We start from the raw sequence: 14,205 nt of genomic DNA on the forward strand, positions 1-14,205 counted from the left end.
ACCACACATCTATATTAGTTCCTTTGGGGGTCTAGTTTCCAAAATGGGGTCATTTCTGGGGGATCTCGAATGTTTAGGCACACAGGGGTTCTCCAAACGTGACATGGTGTCCGCTAATGATTGGAGCTAATTTTCCATTTAAAAAGCCAAATGGCGTGCCTTCCCTTCCGAGCCCTGCCGTGCGCTCAAACAGTGGTTTACCCCCACATATGGGGTATCAGTGTACTCAGGACAAACTGGACAACAACATTTGGGGTCCAATTTCTCCTATTACCCTTGGCAAAATAGGAAATTCCAGGCTAAAAATTCATTTTTGAAGAAAGAAAAATTATTTTTTATTTTCATGGCTCTGCGTTATAAACTTCTGTGAAGCACCTGGAGGTTAAAGTGCTCAGTATGCATCTAGATAAGTTCCTTGGGGGGTCTAGTTTCCAAAATGGGGTCACTTGTGGGGGAGCGCCAATGTTTAGGCACACAGGGGCTCTCCAAACGCGACATGGTGTCCGCTAACAATTGGAGCTAATTTTTCATTCAAAAAGTCAAATGGCGCTCCTTCCCTTCCGAGCCTTACCATGTGCCCAAACAGTGGTTTACCCCCACATGTGAGGTATTGGTGTACTCAGGAGAAACTGCCCAACAAATTTTAGAATCCATTTTATCCTGTTGCCCATGTGAAAATGAAAAAATTGAGGCTAAAAGAATTTTTGTGTGAAAAAAAAGTACTTTTTCATTTTTATGGATCAATTTGTGAAGCACCTGGGGGATCAAAGTGCTCACTATGCATCTAGATAAGTTCCTTGGGGTGTCTAGTTTCCAAAATGGGGTCACTTGTGGGGGAGTTCCAATTTTTAGGCACACGGGGGCTCTCCAAACATGGACATGGTGTCCGCTAAAGAGTGGAGCCAATTTTTCATTCAAAAAGTCAAATGGCGCTCCTTCCCTTCCAAGCCCTGCTGTGCGCCCAAACAGTGGTTTACCCCCACATATGAGGTATCAGTGTACTCAGGACAAATTGGACAACAACTTTCGTGGTTCAGTTTCTCCTTTTACTATTGGGAAAATAAAAAAATTGTTACTTAAAGATAATTTTTGTGACTAAAAAGTTAAATGTTCATTTTTTCCTTCCATGTTGCTTCTGCTGCTGTGAAGCACCTAAAGGGTTAATAAACTTCTTGAATGTGGTTTTGAGTACCTTGAGGGGTGCAGTTTTTAGAATGGTGTCACTTTTGGGTATTTTCAGCCATATAGACCCCTCAAACTGACTTCAAATGTGAGGTGGTCCCTAAAAAAATGGTTTTGTAAATTTCGTTGTAAAAATGAGAAATCGCTGGTCAAATTTTAACCCTTATAACTTCCTAGCAAAAAAAAATTTTGTTTCCAAAATTGTGCTGATGTAAAGTATACATGTGGGAAATCTTATTTATTAACTATTTTGTGTCACATAACTCTCTGGTTTAACAGAATAAAAACACAAAATGTGAAAATTGCGAAATTTTCAAAATTTTCGCCAAATTTCCGTTTTTATCACAAATAAACGCAGAATTTATTGACCTAAATTTACCACTAACATGAAGCCCAATCTGTCACGAAAAAACAGTCTCAGAACCGCTAGGATCCGTTGAAGCGTTCCTGAGTTATTACCTCATAAAGGGACACTGGTCAGAATTGCAAAAAACGGCAAGGTCTTTAAGGTCAAAATAGGCTGGGTCATGAAGGGGTTAACAGGCAGGTATTTGCCAAATGCCTGGCGCTGACTCAGGGCAATTATGTAGCATTCTGCTGGCTATTCTGCTACTTCACCTCAGAACAGCACTTCCTCTTCCAGACTGCTCTGTTGATGTCATGCTGATTCACAGCCGGGAGCGGCTGTCGATCAGCACGACTTCGGCAGTCACACCCTGTCAAAAGAGCAGAGCTGAAGAGAGCCAGCTGCTCTGTTGACATTATGTCAGCAGAAGCCATAGAATTAGCCGTCAGTGGCAATTCTGAGGCAGCAGAGATTAACGTTGGGTAGAATGGACAGGCAGTTAGCAACTACCTGCCTGTTAGTTCTTAGAACCATAATAAGAAAAAAAAATAATCCCAGATAACCCTTTTAATGAGTACTATGCTTATGCAATGTGTGTGAATACGGTCAATGTGGAAGATTGGTTTGGAATTATTGACAATCCACAAAACTGAAGGAAGTGCCTTTTTATTGCAATTTTAATGATTTAGAGAATTTAATGATAGGCTGACCTGTCAGATATTATCGTAAATTATTTTACATACAGAATTGTGACAAATAAATTACACACAACTTCGTGCCACTATATATTTTATTTTATTTGCAAGCTGAATAGTCAGATGAGAGACAGTACAACAAATACACATATGTTGTGCATCTCTGAAGACATCAATACATCTTGACAGTATATGCAATATTAGATAATTAGATAACGCTCACTGATAAATCCATCCTAAAATAGAAGGGAAAAAAAAGGGTCACAAATGAGTTACATTAAGTGCACATAAACATAAGCAAAAATAGATATCTGATGATTTATGAAAACAACTAGAAAAGGTGAAAAAATATATATACAGTACAGTGGCTTGCCCACCATGGCTTTTTCATGTTTTACTACCTCACAACCTTGAATTTCACTGTTTTTTTGAGGGTCTGCATCAGTTCATTTAGAAAACATTCCTAGAACTGTGAACACTACGTTTTCTTGTTATTGTGAAGCAAACAACAAAATTGGACGAAATAACTGAACACTTCAGTGTACATAACTATTCACCCCCCTAAAGTCAGTACTTTGTAGAGCCTCTTTTTGCAGCAATTACAGCCGTAAGTCACTTTGGATAAGTCTCTATGAGCTTTCCACATCTTTTCACTGGGATTTTGGCCCATTCCTCAAGGAAAAACTGCTTCAGCTCCTTCAAGTTAGATGGTTTCCTCTGATGAATAGCAATCTTCAAGTCTGACCACAGATTCTCAATTGTATTAGGGTCTGATCTTGGACTAGGCTACTCAAACATTTACATACTTTCCATTAAACCACTCGAGTGTTGCTTTAGCAGTATGCTTTGGGTCATTGTGTTGTTGGAAGGTGAAGCTCCGTGCCAGTCTCAACTCATTGACAGACTGCAACAGGTTTTCCTCAAGATTATCTCTGTATTTCATACCATCCATCTTCCCCTCAACTCAGATCGCATTCCCTGTCCCTGCTGCCGAAAAACAACACCACATGCCACCACCATGTTTTACTGTTGGGATGGTGTTTTTGGGGTGATGAACTTTGTTGGTTTGGCGCCAGACAAATTATTTACTTTGGTGGCCAAAAAGTTCCCTTTTGGTCTCATCTGACTACAGCACCTTCCTCTATACATTTGAGGAGTCTCCCATATGTCTTTTGGCAAACTCAAAACGAACCTTACAATTTGTATGTAAGGCTTTTTTTCTGCCAGGTCTTCCATAAGTGCCTCATCTATAGAGTGTATGGCTTATTGTGGTAGTATGGACATATAATCCAGTCTCTGCTTGGGAACTTTGCAGCGTCTTCTGGGGTACCTTTGGTTTCTGTGCTGCTTCTCTCATTAATGCCCTCCTTGTCCGGGCTGAGAGTTTTGGTGAAGGGCCCACTTTTGGCAGGTTTGTTGTACCACCACGTTATAATAATGATCTTTATTTTTTTTAATATAGCGCTAACATATTCCACAGTTCTTTACAGTTTGCACACATAATCATCACTGTCCCAGATGAAGCTCACAATCTAAATTCCCTATCAGTATGTCTTTGGAGTTCTTTCCATTTGATGATAATGGATTTTATGGTGGTCAGGGGGATCATCATTGGAATTTTTTGTTATAACCCAACCCTGACTTGTACCACTCAACAACTTTGTCACTGACTTGTTTGGAGATCTCCTTGGTCATCATGATGTTGTTTAGTTAGTGGTGACTCTTGCTTAATGGTGTTGCAGTCTCTATGGCCTTTCAGAAAAGGTGTGTGTATACTCACGAATAAGTGACACTTAGATTGCACACATTCCTTTCACTAGGCATGTGACTTATGAAGACAATTGCTTGCACCAGAAATTTTTAGGGGCTTCATCACAAAAGGGGTGAATACATATGAACATGCCAATTTTTAGTTATTTGATCACAAATTTAATTTATGTCTATATTTTTCTTTCACTTCACCAACTTAGACTATTGAGTGCTGATGCATAACACACAAATCAGATTACGAAAATATTTACACACATGTTATAATGTAACAAAATGGGTAAAAAGTAAAGGGGGTGAATACTCTCTCAAGCCACTGTATGTCTAAATAACATATATATATATATATATATATATATATATATGTACACACATGGTCAAAATTGTTGGTACTCCTCGTTTAATGACAGAAAACCCCACAATGGTCACAGAAATTACTTGAATCTGACAAAAATAATGATAAATAAAAGATCTATGAAAATGAAAAAATGAAAGTCAGACAAGGGGGTTGCAAGAAGGCAGAGAGGTGTATCTGCTATATGAACAGACTGGTGTCTTATTATGTTTCGTGGGTGTAGTGGTATGGACTGTACTCTATCCAGTTTATGCTACATTTATGCTGCATTCAAATAAACCGGATGGCATGATTAAGTGAGAAACCGTTCCTGTGTGCATTAATCCCATTGCCAGGCGAGTGTTCCCCAACATACTCAGGGAGTGCTATCTCACAATATACAGTGTATATGTGTGTGTGTATATATATATATATATATATATATATATATATATATATACTAGATTGTGGCCCGATTCTAACGCATCGGGTATTCTAGAATATGCATGTCCCCATAATATATGGACAATGATGATTCCAGAATTCGCGGCAGACTGTGCCCGTCGCTGATTGGTCGAGGCAACCTTTATGACATCATCGTCGCCATGGCAACCATTATGACATCTACGTTGATACTGTGCTCGTTGCTGATTGGTCGAGGCCTGGCGGCCTCGACCAATCAGAGACGCGGGATTTCTACGTCGATACTGTGCCCGTCGCTAATTGGTCGAGGCCTGGCAGCCTCGACCAATCAGAGACGTGGGATTTCCAGGACAGACAGACAGAAAGACAGACAGACAGACGGAAAAACCGTCTGTATATATATACATATATATATATAAGTATTTAGTCAGCCACCAATTTTGCAAGTTCTCCAACTTAAAAAGATGAGAGAGGCCTGTAATTGACATCATAGGTAGACCACAGCTATGAGAGTCAAAATGAGAAAACAAATCCAGAAATTCACCTTGTCTGATTTGGCAAGATTTATTTTACAAATTATGGTGGAAAATAAGCATTTGGTCATTAACAAAAGTTCATCACAATATTTTCTACATATTCTTTGCTGGCAATGACAGAGGTCAAACGTTTTCTGTAAGTCTTCACAAGGCTGGCATACAGTTGGTGGTATGTTGGCCCATTCCTCCATGCAGATCTCCTCTAGAGAAGTGATGTTTTGGGCCTGTCGCTGGGCAACACGGACTTTCAACTCCCTCCAAAGGTTTTCTATGGGGTTGAGATCTGGAGACTGGCTAGGCCACTCCAGGACCTTCATATGCTTCTTACGAAGCCACTCCTTCATTGTCCTGGCAGGGTGCTTGTGATAATTATCATGATGAAAGACCCATCCATGTTTCATCTTCAATGCCATTGCTGACAGAAGGAGGTTTGCACTAAAAATTGCAGAGAAACAGCCGCAAAGCATGATTTTGCCACCCCCATGCTTCACAGTAGGTATGGTGTTCTTTGGATGCAACTCAGCATTATGTCTCCTCCAAAGACGACGAGTTTTGTTTCTATCAAGCAGTTCTACTTTGGTTTCATCAGACCATATAACATTCTCCCATTACTCTTCTGGATAATCCAACTGCTCTCTAGCAAACTTCAGATGGGCCCAGACATGTACTGGCTTAAGCAGGGGGACACGTCTGGCACTGCAGAATCTGAGTCCCTGGTGTATGGTGTGTTACCGATGGTAGCTTTTGCTATGGTGGTCCCAGCTCTATGCAGGTCATTCACTAGGTTCCATGTGGTTCTGGGATTTTTGCTTACCATTCTTGTGATCATTTTTACCCCACAGGGTGAGATATTGCATGGAGCCACAGATCGAGGGACATTATCAGTGGTCTTGTATGTCGTCCATTTTCTTATTATTGCTCCCACAGTTGATTTCATCACACCAAGCTGCTTGCCTATTGCAGATTCAGTCTTCCCTGCCTGGTGCAGGGCTACAATTTTGTTTCTGGTGTCCTTCGACAGCTCTTTGGTCTTCACCATAGTGGAGTTTGGAGTTTGACTGTTTGAGGTTGTGGACAGGTGTCTTTTATACTGATAACAAGTTCAAACAGGTGCGATTACTACAGGTAATGAGTGAAGGACAGAGGAGTCTCTTAAGAAGCTACAGGTCTGTGAGAGCAAGAAATCTTGCATGTTTTTAGGTGACCAAATACTTGTTTTCCACCATAATTTGCTAAATAAATCTTACCAAATCAGACAAGGTGATTTTCTGGATTTGTTTTCTCATTTTGACTCTCATAGTTGTGGTCTACCTATGATGTCAATTACAGGCCTCTCATCTTTTTAAGAGGGAAAACTTGCACAATTGGTGGCTGAATAAATACTTTTTTCCCCACTGTGTGTGTATATATATATATATATATATATATATACCGTATTTTCCGGCGTATAAGACGACTGGGCGTATAAGACGACCCCCAACTTTTCCAGTTAAAATATAAAATCTTCTCAAAAGTCGGGGGTTGTCTTATATGCCGGGTGTCGTCTTATAGGGTGGGTGCGGAGCAATTTGCGGTCGACGTATATAGTGGGGGGGAGTGGTCCCGATGACGAGGTGAGGGAGCGCCTCACCAGGAAGGTGTAAGTGAAGCAATCTGTCAGCGTCTGGGATTCCAGGGTTATGCAAAAAAGAGAGAGAGCGATGCTGTCTAGAAAAACACTCCTCTTTCACTCATCTGGCTCGCCCTTGTATCCTATTATCTCCTTCTCTGCTCCACTTACACCTTCCCGGTGAGGTGCCCCCTCACCTCGTCATTGGGGTCGCTCCCCCCACAATATGCGGCGACCGCAGATTACTCCGCACCTGCCCTATAAGACGACACCTGGCGTATAAGACGATACCCGACTTTTGAGAAGTTTTTCAGGGGTTAAAAAGTAGTCTTATACGCCAGAAAATACAGTATATATATATATATATATATATATATATATATATATATATATTTATATATTTATATATATATATATATATATATATATTAGTGGTGCAGTGACCCATGTTACAGCCAGGGGGCGCTGTGTGTGTGCTTCAAGATGCGCTTGGAGGCATAAATGTGTTGAGACAAAGTGTGGCAGGAGTGTCCCCCAAGACCCGAAGTAAGGGAAACGCTACAATTGGTGTTTCGAATGCGAGCAACGCCCCAAGAAGCACATGTGCAGCGCTAGAGGAGTCGACGGTCTGACAAACGTGTGTTATACTGATCAGTGAGAAACTGTGTTTGTACTGTAATGCTGTAACTCAGCAGGATTATGAAGGTGACAAGCGTCTTGTTGCTGTAACTCGGCGGGGTTACGAAGGTGACAAGCGTCATGCTGTAACTCGGCGGGTTACGAAGGTGACAAGCGTCTTGCTGTGGATCGGTGGGTCCACGAAGTCTGCAGTGGAGCTGTACAGAGCATTGTGAAGTGCAGCTGCAGTTGCAGCAAGAGGTTCAGCAGGAGCTGGAGAGTTGAAAAAAAAATAAAAAAAATTTTTTGTGCAGACTCTTAAAGGGCCAGTTTTTTTTCTGTACTGTGTGAACTGGTGCCGGAGAATACCGTTGGGTGGTGTCCCTAAAAGGGGTAGTGTCCCAAAAATGGTGTGGAAAACCCAAAAAGGGATGGTTGCCAAAAATGAGCAGAGTCCAAAAAGGGGGCGGTATCCCAAAAGGTAGTAGTTGCCCAAAAAGGGGTGGTGACGCTAAAGGGGGGTGGAATCCAAAAAAGGGCGGAGCCTCCTGAAGTTAAAGGGGTGGCGCAGACCGGTTGGCCCCAGGCGCAGTTGTGCTATGCAGGTCCATGCTATACTGTGAATTGCTCAGCTAATGTAATGTCACAACAGTGCTCCTTTTCTTTGGATGGAGAAAGTGTGGTGGGACTGATAGACCCAGGGAGTGAAGCGACTTTACTGAGAACCCCTTCTAAATGCATTGTGTCACCTGGGTTAGGGACAAGAGTGAATGACACAGGTGGGGACGTTAAACGACATTTGACAGCCTGTCTCTACATTGACATGACAGAGGGGTCCACGTACCATGAAGTAAGGGTAGTCCCGGACTTACCGCACACTATGGTAATAGGGCGAGACTTGGAAACCTTGTGGGAAGGGTGGATAAAAGGGAAAGTGTCTGTGGTGTTAATGTGTATGAAAACTGTTGCAGAGAATGCACCCTCTATAGTTGACAGTCCTAAATTAGGCGTGACCAAGGAAAATGATGGACGGTCCCAACTTACAGACATGATGTCACCTGACGTGTTCCACAATATGACTCTTTGTGATGTGGTAGATAAAACGTGTGGAGCTGACGCCCAGAAAGAGTGTGACTTGGGGGTTCACCATACTGTGGTGTATGACACAGACTATGTGGGTGACTGTGACTCTGAGGAAGTTAGGGAGTACAGTAAAGAAGAGCCCCACCAAAAGAAAGTCTTCCTGTCGCTGGAGACGTAAAGGGTGCAAAGAAATGGTACCAGTTGCACCTTGTGAAGAAGTGGAGGAGGCCACCAAAGGAGTGGGGCCTGAAGTAGAAACCCGGTTAAAGCAAGAGGAGCTTTGGAGACAGGCTGCTGAGTGCCGTGTGAGTGCCTCATAGAAAGAGCTGGCGGAGCTCAGAGGTCGCCTGGAAGAAAGCCAGTCCATGCATAAAGCAGCCTGGGAGAAGGTGGAGGGGCAGGTGTCTATCCTGGCCAAACTTCTGGAAACTGGTGATATTCAGAGGAAGTTGGCTCTGAAAGCTGAACAAGACAGGTGTCTAAAGACAGCAGAGGAGAAGGAGAGTTCCTTGTTCAAGAGCATGATAGACATACCTGAAGACCTGAGAGAGGCATGTGCCAAGGAATCTATGCATGAAGTGTTCAAGAAGGCTGTGGGGGCGTGTAAAGTGAGCTGGACCCCGGAAACAAATCAGTTAGTGATACTGTCCACAACTGATGTCACAGCGAAGAAAGTAGCTACCCTGAGTGACATGCACTGGAGATATGTGAGCACAATTGCGGAATGAAGACGCTGTAAGACGGCTGGAGCATGTGAGGAAAGCTCAGAGTCTTCAGGAAACTGTAATACAGGTACCTGTATCTATGGTAAAAAGAGTCATTGGAAGTAATGGTCAAGCCATGCAAGAAGTGGTGGATAAATCTGGAGTGGTGAGGTTGAGAATGCCTGGTGTCCACGAAGTACAGTTGTCTTGGGAAAAGGGTATGGTTCCCTTCTTCGTTGTGGGAACAGAGGAGAGTCTTAGCGAAATACAGATTCTGTTGGAATATCGTATGGTATCTTTGAAGGAAATGGAGCAGCTAAGAGTTGAAGGACGGCGCCTTACAGGACTGCTGCATTCAGTTGATGGAAGAGGGCTGCCACGTTTGACCCGAAATGTGGACAAAAAAGGGGGTGGAAGTACACAACCTAATGAAAGAAGTAGTGTTACCTCAGTTGACTCAGGGATGAGTGACATAGGTGGAAGACCTTGTAGCAAAAATGTGGTGACTAAAGATCTGTTGACACAGACAGATGGTGACTTGAGGGTTAATGTTCAAAGCCTACATGTTGACCGCTGGGGACGGGGAAAACCTAACAAGGGTGTGATGATGAGGGATGCTCAAATCCGACTGAGACGGTCCTCTCGACTGGTAGGGCAAGGTGACTTGCGTACCCGGTATCGGGACCCCGGATTTATGTCATGTGTCCACCCCAACAGGGCAATAGGGTTGAACAAAGGGGGGAGGTATGTGGTGCAGTGACCCACGTTACAGCCAGGGAGCGCTGTGTGTGCGCTTCAAGATGCGCTTGGAGGCATAAATGTGTTGAGACAAAGTCTGGCAGGAGTGTCCCCCAAGACCCGAAGTAAGGGAAATGCTAATATATATATATATATATATATATATATATATATATATATATATATATATATATATATATATATATATATATATTATATATAGATAAGAATAGCTCTCGCCTTGGAATACAGCTTAATGATAAACAGTGCGAATAAACATATCTGAAAATACATAAATGTGGTTCATTTTTTAGACAAAATTTATAGACTCATAATACTTTAGTAATTTACACCAGTTTGTAGTGTAAGATTGCTCAGCTAAAGTGGTGACATGGAAATTTTTCATCTTTTATTGCCACTGGCCAAAAAATGAGTAAGGTGGGCAGAGTCTGTCAAGATTTGTTAGAGCTGGTGAACAATTTGGTGAACATTTACATTTACAGCAAATGTAAATAATATTTGCTTACTGTCAAATCGGGTAAAAATGCACAAAACCTATTAAGTTTACTCATAAATCTGAAACATACTGATGGAATATCCTCAGCTTAGGTTAATCCATATTACATTGGCATGGGTCAATGTCAGCACACAAATCAACTGTTAGAATGGGGCCTTTTATTGCCTACACTGCTTTGATTAATGTAATTGCTTGTAAATCCCTTTAATTATCATTACTGATTTAAGCTTATTTACATTGTATTTCATTTCTTACCTTGTAATGAAAAATCTGTTTATTGTGGCGCTAGAAAACAAATGCAGTAGATTAGTGACTTTACTGTACTCCTATGTGTAACAACATTAAAAAATTTCATAAACAGCAAATATACGGTATATATTATCATCACCATGATAATAGAAAGCTTCATATTACTGTGTGTGTGTGTGTATATATATATAAATATATATATATATATATATATATATATATATATATATACACACGTGTAGAAACACTGACAGTACACAGATTTAACCCCTTGCTGACATGGCTAGTTTTGGTTTTGGTTTTGTGTCATCTTTTTCCTCCCGTTCTTCCAAGAGCCATATATTTTTTTTTCTATCCACCCAGCTGTATTAGGACTTGCTTTTTTGTGGGACGAGTTATATTTTGAATGACATTATTGATTTTACCACATAGTGTACTGGAAAATGAATAAAAAATACCAAGAACGGTGAAAGTGTAGAAAACAAAAAATGCAATTATGACACCGTTTTTGAAAATTGTTTTTACGGCGTACATTGTGTGACAAAAAATACCTGGCAACATGATTCTCCTCACCGGTACAATTATGGCAATCTCAAACTTGTCCAATTTTTTTTATTATTTTAGTGGTAAAATAAAAATGGGATATTTGTATAAAAAAATTTTTTCCAAGACCAATAGTGTTTTCATTTTTTGGTTGATAGAGCTGTGTCAGGGCTTATTTTTTGTGGGTCAAGACAAGAGTTTAATTAATATAAGTTGGGATAGATATAACATTTTGATCATTTTTTACAGTATTTTTTTGTGGTATTGCGGTTTCTCAAAAAACGTAAATTGTGGTGTTTTAGATTTCTTTATGGCTATTGTTTTTACCAAATAAGATAAGTATCTTTATATTTTGATAGACTAGATGCATACCACATGTGTTTATTTTTAGTATTTACAGACTGTGTTTCAAAGGAAATGTCTTTTTTCTGTTCATTGAACGCCCTCCCCTTAGTGAAATCTTAGGGGGGGCACATGATAACACGGCCACCAGGTTATTTTATGTATGTGTTTTTATGAACAGTTTTGGATCCCTTCAAGGGTTAATTTTATTGCCCTGGTAAGCTGTGCCATGCATGAGCAGGTTTGTTGCTGGGCAAATTTGTGTTTATGCCAGATGTGCTTCCCGCAATTTTTATGGACTTTCATTGGTGGATGACCCTGAGCGGGGGGGGGGGGGGGGGGGTCATTTTCCTATAAATCAGCTGTTTTGGGTGCGCTCAGCACAGTTACCTCAAGAAACTTTTGAAGATAAGAAGATACAAGAGGACAGAGGATGGAGGAGCTGTTACAGCAGCTGCTCCGAAGGGCAGAGGATGAGGGCGGAGTAGAGTGGCTGCGGAGCTGTTTAGCTGATAATCCGGCTATAAAACCTACCTCCTCCCTGGAGGCTTTATCAGCTCCTGCGCCGCAATCTCCGCTCTGTCCTCCAGTCCCTTGTGAGCTGCAACCTCCGCCGCCTCCTTGCCGCAGCTCAACCAGGAGTCGCCGACCCAGGAACTCCTATTCACCGCCGACGGCATCGAGAGCTCCTGACCGGACGCCGGAGCCACGCAGAGGAAGTAGAAGGTCCGCTCACCGGAAGTCCCGCAGCCCATCGCGGGAGCCCGGGGAAGCTTGTCGCATCCGGCCGGCGCCGTCGATACCTCCTGCCGGAACCTCCGCTAGGTGTCGCTCTCCATTTTCGGTGGCACCGGGTGCGGATCATCCTGCGCAAGGCTCATCTAGCCACCGCGGCCATAAAAGAGCTGCTGTGGCCCAGGGAGCTCCAGCGACAGCCTGCCGACAGTCTAGGAGTTCGCGTCCAACCGAGGTGAGCGCAGCTGCCGCTGCAGCAGCATCCTGGAGGTCGGGGTCTCCGGCCTCTGAATATGATGTCGACTACAGCCCGCATTCACGTCACCGGTCACCAGCTCATGGGGTCCTGAATGCCGAAGTCTCCATGGAGCATGAGGTCGTCCAGCAAGAAATGGGTGAGGTTATTACTGTCCCCCCGTCTGTCTCTTCCTCAAACTTTAAGACTTTTATCAGAGATGTTATCTTAGAATGCTTTTCTAGCAGTTCGCTCACTTCAATGCCTAACCTTGCTTCTTGCAACGATCCTGCCTCAGGGAGTGTTGTTATGAAGCCCGGTTTACCTGAGGTGCTGCTGAAGGAGTCACTGACATGTGATGTATCCCCTCTGGGATTTCATCTGAGTCCCTCCGTGAAAGAACAAATTTGGAAAAGAGATTATGTTGACATTTTCTCCTTGTTACCTTCTGTTAAGGAACAGCAGCATAGATTTGACAAAAAGGAGGAGTCTGAGGAAAAGAAAAAGGTTGTTAACAGTAAATCATTTAACAATTGGCTCCAAGCGTTTTCCATCTATGCTGCTGTTTTAGGGGAAAAACATCCCAATGTGTGTTCAGGCCTTTTCCAACACCTAGATGCAATTTTGGAAGCTTATAGGAATTTTGGAGGGATGGCATGGCTGCAGTACGATGAATCTTTTAGGCAAAAATTAGCTATGTATCCTAATTTAGCTTGGGGTAAGAAAGATATTGGTCTTTGGATAAATTTAATGTTGCCTCAGAGAGTCACAACATCTCGGCAGAATGTGAATGCCCCTCTCAAGAAAGGTTTCTGCTTTGCTTTTAATGAAGGTAACTGTAAGTGGGCTCTTAATTGCCGCTTTCGGCATGAATGTTCCTTTTGTGGGGGCAGTCACCCAATGTCGAAATGTTACAGAAAACAATTTCAGTCTGGACAGCAGGGGGCTATTAAGGAGCCAATGGCAAAAAGCGCAGACTCCAGTGAAGCTCCAAAACATGGTCCCATGGCTAGAGGCTTTTCCAAATCAGGAGATTAGTTCTCTGCTATTTCAAGGGTTTAGTGAGGGATTTTTTGTTCCTCAATTTAAAGGTGAGGGGTGTCAATTGGTTCGTAATTTGCCCTCTGCAGCAGAATATCCTTTGATTGTCAAAGAGAAACTTCTAAAAGAGCTGGAGTTAGGTAGATTGGCTGGGCCATTTGATTCCCCTCCATTTAGAAACTTTAGGATCTCCCCGATTGGGGTGGTGCCTAAAAAAGAGCTGGGCTCATTTCGGTTAATACACCATCTGTCTTATCCGAAGGGAGCTTCCCTGAACGATGAAGTCAACACGGAGGTATGCTCAGTTAAATATTCTTCTTTTGATGAGGCCATTGAAATCCTTCAGAGGTTCGGTAGAGATGCTCTTATGTCTAAATCTGACATAAAGTCTGCTTTTAGATTGTTACCAGTTAATCCCTTAGGTTTTAATTCTCTCGGTTTAGTTTTTGATAATGAATTCTTTTTTGACAAGTGCCTTCCTATGGGGTTTTCACTGTCATGTTTTTAT

At 42.2% G+C, this 14,205-nt stretch overlaps 1 protein-coding gene across 1 annotated transcript in view; it reads right to left on the reverse strand.

Moving 5' to 3' along the window:
* Positions 1-2,314: 2,314 nt before the first annotated feature.
* The window catches only part of LOC138669750 (myosin-binding protein H-like), a 208,450-nt gene continuing 196,559 nt past the window's right edge, over positions 2,315-14,205 (reverse strand). The window contains exons 10-11 of the mRNA XM_069756474.1: positions 10,808-10,837; positions 2,315-2,459 (exon numbers count right to left, since the gene is read on the reverse strand). Coding sequence (XP_069612575.1) covers positions 10,827-10,837 — 11 coding nt within the window. The 3' untranslated portion in view covers positions 2,315-2,459; positions 10,808-10,826. The remainder of the gene's footprint in view (positions 2,460-10,807; positions 10,838-14,205) is intronic.

This window comes from Ranitomeya imitator, chromosome 3 (assembly GCF_032444005.1).
Source record: "Ranitomeya imitator isolate aRanImi1 chromosome 3, aRanImi1.pri, whole genome shotgun sequence".
Classification (NCBI taxonomy): domain Eukaryota; kingdom Metazoa; phylum Chordata; class Amphibia; order Anura; family Dendrobatidae; genus Ranitomeya; species Ranitomeya imitator.